Source organism: Sardina pilchardus, chromosome 7 (assembly GCF_963854185.1).
Source record: "Sardina pilchardus chromosome 7, fSarPil1.1, whole genome shotgun sequence".
Classification (NCBI taxonomy): domain Eukaryota; kingdom Metazoa; phylum Chordata; class Actinopteri; order Clupeiformes; family Clupeidae; genus Sardina; species Sardina pilchardus.
The window spans coordinates 11,849,668-11,859,667 of NC_085000.1; the positions used below are offsets into that span (position 1 = coordinate 11,849,668).

The 10,000-nt window shown below is 45.3% G+C and overlaps 2 protein-coding genes across 2 annotated transcripts in view; both read left to right on the forward strand.

Moving 5' to 3' along the window:
• LOC134087003 (putative helicase mov-10-B.2) overlaps positions 1 to 7,976 on the forward strand; it is an 8,066-nt gene extending 90 nt beyond the window's left edge. Inside the window, exons 2-6 of the mRNA XM_062540202.1 lie at positions 59 to 155; positions 4,577 to 4,710; positions 6,694 to 6,787; positions 7,114 to 7,292; positions 7,967 to 7,976. Of these exons, the coding sequence (XP_062396186.1) occupies positions 4,670 to 4,710; positions 6,694 to 6,787; positions 7,114 to 7,292; positions 7,967 to 7,976 (324 nt within the window). The 5' untranslated portion in view covers positions 59 to 155; positions 4,577 to 4,669. The remainder of the gene's footprint in view (positions 1 to 58; positions 156 to 4,576; positions 4,711 to 6,693; positions 6,788 to 7,113; positions 7,293 to 7,966) is intronic.
• An 82-nt stretch (positions 7,977 to 8,058) lies between these two features.
• Positions 8,059 to 10,000, forward strand: part of LOC134087332 (putative helicase mov-10-B.1) — a 9,946-nt gene continuing 8,004 nt past the window's right edge. The window contains 5 exon segments of the mRNA XM_062540768.1: positions 8,059 to 8,225; positions 8,516 to 8,650; positions 8,990 to 9,152; positions 9,264 to 9,418; positions 9,882 to 10,000. The exon segment at positions 9,882 to 10,000 is cut by the window's right edge and continues 55 nt beyond it. Coding sequence (XP_062396752.1) covers positions 8,116 to 8,225; positions 8,516 to 8,650; positions 8,990 to 9,152; positions 9,264 to 9,418; positions 9,882 to 10,000 — 682 coding nt within the window. The 5' untranslated portion in view covers positions 8,059 to 8,115.

Here is a 10,000-nt window from a genome sequence, read left to right on the forward strand (position 1 = left end):
ATTCCATCATAAGCAACACTTGTATTTGGAAATCGTTAATTAAGTTTTGTACTTTTAGGTGTGCTGTACATCCTCCATTTTCAAGACTCATACATGTCCTTAAGCACAGTGGAGTTATTCGCGGATGCGGAGGGGTGATAGAACCTAGCCAGCAGGTAAGAACACGCACGCACGCACACACGCACACACACACACACACACACACACACACACACACACACACACACACACACACACACACACGACAACCATAGACTTTCATATAACATTTGGGCCTGATGTAAGCACAGAGGAAAGGCAAAAAGGTTGCTAAGGATAAGGAGGATAAAGGCATTCAGGATGGGTACCATAACTGCATTAGAGTAGGCTAAGGCATTCAGTATGAGTACCATGACCATAACTGCATTAGAGTAGGCTATCATGCTCCTCTAAATATTGCCTATTGATCTTTCAGACCATGAAGAAAGTGGTAGGCTATGTAATTATCGGCAGTACTGCCAGTAGTTAAGACTGCAATGTTTAAATTAAAATAATTTCACCGTCATCATGTGATGGATAGGAATCTATCCCAAAAACAAATAGAGTGTCTGTTTAGCCAGGTTCAATGCTTCTGATGCAATCAGGAAAATTCTAGCGCAAATAGGCAAGGAACACACATATAGGTGGGACAACAAAAGGAGGATTTATCTTTCTGTAGCATACCTTTCTGGCTGATCTGTCAACATAATAGCCTACAACAATAGGCTACCGTAGAAAACGTGTTCTACAAGTTGAGTTAAAGCTACACCGGACGTATATAAACAAGGTTGCCATGGTCGTGGACACCTCAGCAGGCAACAGGCATCGGGCCGGGGAGGGGTGTGTGTGTGGGCGGTGGGGGGTTTGGGGGCTTAGTTCTTTGATTGTCACGGGGATGCAGAGTTAGACCTCAGTAGGGGGATTATTATGGGATGCAGAGCTAGACCTCAGTAGGGGGATTATTATGGGATGCAGAGCTAGTGTTCAGTAGGGGGATTATTATGGGATGCAGAGCTAGTGTTCAGTAGGGTGATTATTATGGGATGCAGAGCTAGTGTTCAGTAGGGTGATTATTATGGGATGCAGAGCTAGTGTTCAGTAGGGTGATTATTATGGGATGCAGAGCTAGAGTTCAGTAGGGTTACAGCCGCAGAGAAGGACCTTCTTTAGTCTCCTCTCTGGTGAGCCTTCATCCCTGCTGAAAAAAAACAGCAAGAAACCAGCTTAGGCTGGTAGCTGGTTTTAGCTGGTTTTAGCTGGTCTTTGCTGGTTTTCTTCCAGCTATTGCTGGTCTTTGCTGGTGTAGCTGGTTAGGCCACCAGCTAGACATGCTTGCGTGACCATCTGAGGAAGCTGGTAGTGCTGGTGTGACCAGCCTGTCGTTTGGGATACAGCTGGTTTAAGGTGGCCATGCTGGTGACCAGCCTGTCAAGCTTGACAAAGATGGTCAAGCTGGTTTTCTAGAATGACCAACATAAGCTGGCGTGGCCAGTTAAAACCAGCAATATAGACCAGCAACACCAACTAAAATGACCAGCTTGAGGTGGTGCGACAATCAAAACCAGCTGAATTACCATCGTGAGCTGGATAAACCAGCTGAAGGTGTGTTTTCGCGAGAGTTTTGCTGGTCTAGCTGGTCAACCATCATAGTGTGGTCAAACAAGCTGGTTAACAAGCTGGTCAACCAGCAAACCACCTTTAGCTGGTCAGGCTGGTTTTTTCAGCAGGGTAGTGATGATGATCAGGATAGAGGTGTTGAGGGTCCAAGAGAGCTCCTTAGAGATGTGGAAGCCCATCTTAGCATCTGTTGTGGTCATGTGAACTTATATGCAGCAACTGTTTTCAAAAATAGTTTTCACCTCAAATCTTTCCTATCTCATAACGACCTTGAGAATCCACGCCTTTATCACAGGACAGCTGGGTTATTGCAACTCCCTCGACCTTGACCTCCCCCAATCCTCACTTACAGTACACGTCTGCAGTTGGTCCAAAATTCAGCTGCGCGCCTTCTAGCTGGCACCAGGAGGCGTGAGCACATCACGCCCATTCTGGCCTCCTTACACTGGCTCCCAGTTCATTTTAGGATTCAGTTTAATGTTTTATTGTTTGTTTTTAAGGCACTAAATGGGCTGGCCAACCATGTACAGCCCTACTCAGTCCAAAGGTCCTTTAGATCCACAAGCAAAGGGTTCCTGCGTGTGCGACACTCACGGCTCAAACAGCGGGGTGACAGAGCCTTTGCTGCCCCACGTCTGAGGAACCAGCTCCCCCTGGATATTAGATCCGCCCCCTCCATCTCTGCCTTTAAATCCAGGCTAAAACCCACCAGTACTCCCTGCCCTTTCTTGTTCCCTAACCCTGTACTCCTGCTTATTCTCTGTATTTATGTGTTGTGTGCCCCCGTTTCTGAATGTTTTCTTTTTGTATGCATGTTTTATATAAAACTACTCAAAAAATCCAAAATACACAAAAAAACTACTGAATACAGTATTTTCGTTACTTTCCATTACTTTCAGTTACTTTCGTTACTTTCCATACTTTCCATATGTCAAGGACAACTGTAGGCTGCAGTGAAATGTCTCTTATGAGCCTCGGGTGCTCTACAGGTTACAGCTGAAAAAATGTCACACAAATTCACCTTTCTTGTTGATTACATTGGTAGTCTATACTTCACCTTACCAGGCAAAGTCATCACCCGGTGATTACCTATACCGTATTTTTTACTGAGTGCTTCTTCAAACGCCTTGAAAAAAAACCACAGAAAACTATGCTTAAACAGGATATGACGGAATATCTACATACATATTCGCACCTAATTTTACCTAATTTAGAGGTATTTTTTTCTAGACCGTTTTACAGAAGGTATAAGTCCCCGTAATTTCCACTGATGCTCTCCGTATTAATTACTGACATGGTGCATTTGGATGGGACTTAAACCCCTGCTAATTTTTCTTCACGCCACATAAAACTAATCTCAATTTTGACGGAGGTGGCATTTAGAGGGTTTTGCATATGAACTCTTGATATGTAAATGTGCTGGCATATACGCATTCATGCACATGCTCTCTTGCATGTGCACCCTGCTAGTCTGGAAGAACCTGCCAGCAAACTTGGATTTGTACTCATTAATAGCAAACTTCTGGTGACAAACCTAATTTGCACATGACATTGCTGCACCACTGCCCTAAAGTTAACCACAACTGTTTGGCAGAAACCTAATTTGCATGTGAAAATATGACCTAATATTTGTGTAAGGGTATACTGTACCTGTAGTCACCCTCATTAAATTCAAATTGCCAACTCTTGCTCATAAATGAGTCACTGGCTCTGCATCTTAGTAGGTTCAGACCAAAGATTCCCGACGAGACGAGATGAGCCGCGACGTTCTAAAACCTTAAAACTGCGACTCAACATGTTGAATGCTCCGTGACGACTTGCAACTAAGTCTACGTGCAACATTTACTGTAATTTACACTGCTGGTCTCGTCGCGTCGGGAATCTTTGGTGTGTATTGGGCTTTAGTACTCGAATGCCCTCCTGAGGCACCAGGGCAGTTTTTCTCATCTGTTGTTCCCCATTGGTAGTTCCTACCAGCAGCAGCACTTTGCTGCTCTATATCCCAGTGGCACTGTGCCTTTACGGTACCTACTGAACCTTGATTATGCTGTTGCAAGCTTTGGATAACAGGGTCAACTGAGGGGCAGCCGTGGTGTACTGGTTAGGGCTTCGGCCTTGTAACCGGAGGGTTGCCGGTTCGGCTGAAGTGCCCTTGAGCAAGGCACCTCACTGATCCCTCACTGCTCCCCGAGCGCCGCTGGTTGGGCAGGCAGCTCACTGCTCTGGGTTGTGTGATTCACCTCACTGTGTGTTCACTAATTCGGTTAAATTGGGTTAAATGCAAAGAACTGAATTTCCCTCACTGGGTCAAAAAAGCATATATTCTATTCTATTCTTCTATTCTACTGTATGCCTAAATAAATGTTTTGAGTAATGGAGATGAAACGTAAAATACATCTAATTAGGTATTCAATCTCCTGTGCCGTATGTCTGTTTTACAGTGAAATATTTCCACCTTGTTCCACCTCCACATTTCCTGTTACACTGTCTGTTGTTGTACACACACCTACAGTATATTTAGCTACACACCTGTTCTCATATCCCAGATATTATGCCCAAAGTAGCGTCTCCTTACCACAGTCGCCTTAGTGCTTTCTCTAGAGGGCTCTCTCTCTCTCTCTCTCTCTCTCTCTCTCTCTCTCTCGCTCTCTCTCTCTCTCTCTCATCTTTAAAATGTTGGATGCTGGTTATGGAGATTGATTCACTAAAAGGCCATTCAAGGAATTCACAAGAAATAGAGCTATAAAGAATGAACAGGAGTAAACACCATTGGCTACCATCAGGATACACAAAAGCATAGTGAAAGGCGGGCAGGCAAAACAAATGTCAGATTATTTTCTGACCAGTATTCTTCACACTCTACGTTGAGCTGTACGGTGGATCTTGTATGTAAACCTACACACACTTGCACTGGTCTTGTCGTTTCTGTGTTCTGTGTTAGGTGAAGCTGTATGACCAGCGCGATAGGACATCCTCTGCATCCAGCAGACCTCAGCCGACCAATCGTGTGCTCCTCGTAGAGGAGCAGGTCAACATGGAGGTGGTTAACCTGAGCTTGCGTCTCACAGAGGACAGGTAAGGATGGATAGGGCAGGTGAGGACACACAAGGCAAGTAAGCATACAGTATAGAGGACAGGTAAGGATGGATAGGGCAGGGGAGGACACACAAGCATACAGTATAGAGGACAGGTAAGGATGGATAGGGCAGGGGAGGACACACAAGCATACAGTATAGAGGACAGGTAAGGATGGATAGGGCAGGGGAGGACACACAAGCATACAGTATAGAGGACAGGTAAGGATGGATAGGGCAGGGGAGGACACACAAGCATACAGTATAGAGGACAGGTAAGGATGGATAGGGCAGGGGAGGACACACAAGGCAAGTAAGCATACAGTATAGAGGACAGGTGAGGACACACAAGGCAAGTAAGCATACAGTCATTGTCAAAAGTGTTGTCACCCCATGCTAAAGTAGACTAAAAAGAGGGATATAAAATCATCTTTTGGAAATTGATTTTAATGGCTTAAGTAATAAAATTAGAAAAAATCCAACCTTTAAGGACACACCAATTTTCTTTGTGAATGAATAATGTATCATAAATAAATAAATGTTCTTCCCAAAATACTGGGGTCAAAAATCTTGTCACCCCTATGTAACCCTATGGGAATTTAACACATAGGGTTAACATAGGGGCAGGCAGTTTTTTATTTTTAAAGGCTACTTATTTCATGGATCCAGGATACTATGCATCCTGATAAAGTTCCCTTGGTCTTTAGAAATAAAATTGACCCACATCCTCACACACCCTTCACCATACCTAGAGATAGGCATGGTGTTTTGTTCAGTTTCGTTCAGTTAGCCTATTAGCCTGTTTGATGCTCATTGAACTCAATGCAAATCAAACAAGCTAATAGGCTAACTGAACAAAAAAAATGCCTGCCCCTATGTTAACCCTATATGTTAAATTCCCATAGGGTTACATAGGGGTGACAAGATTTTTGACCCCAGTATTTTGGGAAGAACATTTATTTATTTATGATACATTATTCATTCACATAGAAAATTGGTGTGTCCTTAAAGGTTGGATTTTTCCTCATTTTATTACATAAACCATTAAAATCAATTTCCAAAAGATGATTTTATATTGCTCTTTTTAGTAAACTTTAGCATGGGGTGACAACACTTTTGTCAATGACTGTACAGTATAGAGGATACAGTATAGAGGACAGGTGAGGACATAAGACAGGTAAGGATACACGGTGTGTTCAAAATGAGAAGGTGTGCGCCCGTGACAGCGAGCAAATGGGTCTGAGTGCATCCAATCCTGTGCACCCAGGATTCTCTTAGGGCTCATGGGGTGCACGTGAACAGAGAATGAACCCCGGACACAACAGTCGAACGCAACCCTGACTCGTGTTATTCACCGTAATTGGAGTTACAGAACTTTCAAGATTATCTGTCATTGCCGTGCGTCCCTTCGATTAAAACACGGTTACACAGCGTTACTGATTTACCGCTCCTGCATGAGTGGCACATGTGTGTGTGTGTGTGTGTGCGTGCGTGAGCACAATAAATCTTCATTGAGGAATTCAGCATCATTCCGTTCTTACCGGACTCCCTGTAGTGATTGCTGTCATAACAATCAGCTATCCAAACATTAATACAGTCCTTCACATAGTTTTAATTTCAATTCCAATAATACAAATTTTACACGGTGCATACAGTAGACAGGTGAGGACACACAAGGCAAGTTCGTATAATACAGGACAGGTAAGGACACACAGGACACAAACAACAGATGAGGACACAAAGGATATACAAGATAGGTGAAGCTACTGTATACAGGACAGGTGAGGATGAGAGGGACAAAAGACAGGTGAGGACACACAGGACAGGTGGGGGCATATACAGGTGAGGGTGTGTAAACCCAGAGTGCTGATGCCATTGTGTCCTGTGTTCCAGGGCAGTGTTGATATAAGGGACAGGTGAGGGTATAGAACAGGTGAGGGTGTGTAAACCCAGAGTGCTGATGCCATTGTGTCCTGTGTTCCAGGGCCGTGCTGATTGCAGACAAGTACGGCATCAGCATCAGCTCCAGTGTGCTGCTGGTCGACGGCACCATCCGTATGAGTGTGCGGACAGAAGAGGTGTGTGTGTGTGTGTGTGTGTGTGTGTGTGTGTGTGTGTGTGTGTCTGTGTGTGTGTGTGTGTGTGTGCCAGCACATAGTTAAGCACAGTCATAAGTAGCATGTAAAAACGTAACAGCTTAATATCAGACTCAACATGACCAGAATTGACGGAGGTAAATTGTATGAATGACAGGACAGGATAACATGACCCAAAACCAACATGCCTGAATAATAAAGTTTGAGATCTGTGCAACACAAAGAAAGTGTCTGCCCTGTATTGTAAAGTCTGAGATGTGTGCATGAGTCTGGTTGAGCTCTCATTCTCCTGCTCTGCTTGTTTAAAGGTGTATGAGACGATGCTGTACGTGGAGAACACAGCAGACACAACCATGCTCCTCACACACTGCTCCTTCCTCAAGGGGGCGCCATACTTCAGCCTGGAGGACCAGCCCCGGGTCTCCCACGCCAGACCCCTGCTGCTGCAGCCAGGCAAGAGGGCATCAGTGGGGGAGGGGGTATTGGGGTATCAGGGTGGGGGGAGGGGGGAGGGGGGGGGTCTTGGGGTTCAGTGGGGCTGCTCAATTATGGCGAAACTCATCATGATAATTTTGGTCAATAGTGAGATCATGAGAGGGATGCTGTGGGGACATAACCCTTCTTCTGAGCTTCTGAGTCACTGGAATGTTTTGACCTAATCCGGGTTGAATGATGGCTGTCTCGCTTCCCCCTAGCGCCTGTGAGCGAATGGACCAGTGGCATGACAAACCGAAAGTTTCACAGCCTCGCCATCATGCTCATGAAAAGGCAGACTGACCGATTTAGGAGTGTTGTAAAATATACACACTAAAACTGTAGGGGAAGCTTGAAACGAGAAAACAGCGAAGAAATCGCCAAACCTGCATAGATTCTCTTCGACTGCCTCAGCATTTAACCCTTTGAACTTTGACCTTTGAAAATCGTTTTTTAAATAGTTGTGTTTACACTGAATTATAAAAAAAGTAATTTCATTACATCCACTTTACTCACATATAATTATTGTGGAGGATCTCTAGAATATAACCATATGTGCCATTTTTGCATAGACATTTTTAGTTAGATGAAAAACGTAAACATCTCAAGGTATAGACTGCCTCAAAGTGCCTGAAAAGGCCCCGGACCTCCAAGTGTTAAAGCCCCTTGTCTCTGGCTCCATCGTAGGAGCTCGTGAGGAGGTCAAAATCCGTGTCAAGACGGAGCAGGTGGGCTGTTACCAGGAGGCCTTGGCCTTCCAGTTCAGGAGCCAGGATCCTAAATCCCAGCCGTTCCACATCGTACGCTTCCTGGAGGTGGAGCACGCCAGCGCCCTGATGGAGAGTCTGATGGAGAGTCTGGCTCCAACAGCTCCGTATATACCGCTAGAGAAGACCGTTAGCAGGGAGGAGAGCTTCATCGTAGAGGACGGAGAGAGACCAGACGAGTACGGCCCTCTATACACAACACACACAACACACACACACACACACACACACACACACACACACACACGCAACAAAATCATCCCACCTGGGTTAACTGAAAGCACTAAAACAAAACAATCCCCTCTCCTCTTCTCCCTTCTCCTTTCTTCTCCCCTTCCCTCCCCTCTTCTCGTCTCCCCTCCTTCCCTCTCCTCTTCTCCCTTCTCCTTTCTTCTCCCCTCCTTTCCTCTCCTCTTCTCTCTACCCCTCCTCTTCCTCTCCTCTTCTCTCTACCGCTCCTCTTCCTCAGCATGGGTACAGCAGGACTCACCTGGGAGAGGCCCCTGCATGGCCATAATGTTCCTCCTCACGTGGGAGACCTGATCAAGTTCCTGACTAAAAAAGGATGCTCTGCCAACATGAGACCCAAAGTCCTGGAGCTTAAGTAAGCAGGCCAGTCCAACATCGATAAGTACAGTAGGCTATCAGGGGACAGGAGGCTGCTATGCCTGGACTTGTTTGTTAACAACATCCATGTTGCCTTTACATTGATTCATTTAGCTCTTATCCAAATACTTTTATCCAAAGCAACTTACACATGTCAATTATATTACAAGGACCAGTCTCCTCAGAGCAACTCGGAGATAACAACGGTGTGAGCTGGGAATTGAGCCCACAACTGTTCAGGCTACTGCACGCTAGCCCACTGCTTATCTAATCAAATCTAACCAAGTGTCATTAATCAAACAACAACTAAACAACCGTCATTGTTGTTGTTTGTCAGAGCACTGCTGGAGTCTCCGTTGAGCTTTGAGAACTACAAAGAGCGTTTCCAGCTGCTTCTGCAGCTGGAGGAGAATCAGATGCTGGTGGACATCCGGGCGTACGACATGAAGGACGCTAAGATGGTCAGAGACTATTACAACAAGAAGCTGCTGGTGCTGAAGGTGAGGTCTTTATCATTTTTATCCCTGTGCCACTTTTCTTCATGTGGTTAAAAGATAGTTAAAATGTTTGTGTGTGCGTGTGTGTGTGTGTGTGTGTGTGTGGCTCCACAGGTGCCTGGAGTTGCGGAGAATCGTCCCTCTGTACTCAGGGGAGACCACCTCCTGGTCATCAAGTCAAAAGAGCGCCATCTAGAGCCCTTGCGCAAGCACAAGGGCTACGTCCATCAGGTAGAACTGGATCAGGTCAAACTGGGCTTTGGACCTAAGTAAGTTCACAGGTTTTTTTTTTTTTTTTCTTCGTTGTCATCGTGCCTAGTCTGTTCAGCTGTTATAGCCTGTCATAGCTTGTGTTATACTAATACTACTACTGTACTACTACTACTACTACTACTACTACTACTACTACTACCACCACGACTACCACCACGACTACTGCTGCTACTACTGCTACTACTACTACTACTACTACTACTACTACTACTACTACTACTACTACTGCTGCTACTGCTACTGCTACTACTACTACTAATACTACTGCTACTACAGTAATACTACTACCACAACTAGCTATTACTACTACTACTGCTACAGTACTACTACTACTAGTAGTTACTATTGCTACTAGTTACTACTACTACTACTACTGCTACTACTACTGCTGCTGCATCTGAGTGCACAGTTGAACAAATCACGGTCCGTCCAGTTGTTAAAGTCCCCCCCCCCCTGCAGGCTGCTGAATGCCTTTGCGGACGGCATGGCCTTTGATGTGGAGTTCACGGTGAACCGGCTGCCCATCAGGCTCCAGAACAGAGCAGTGCAGTTGGCCAAGGAACACAACCTACGTGAGC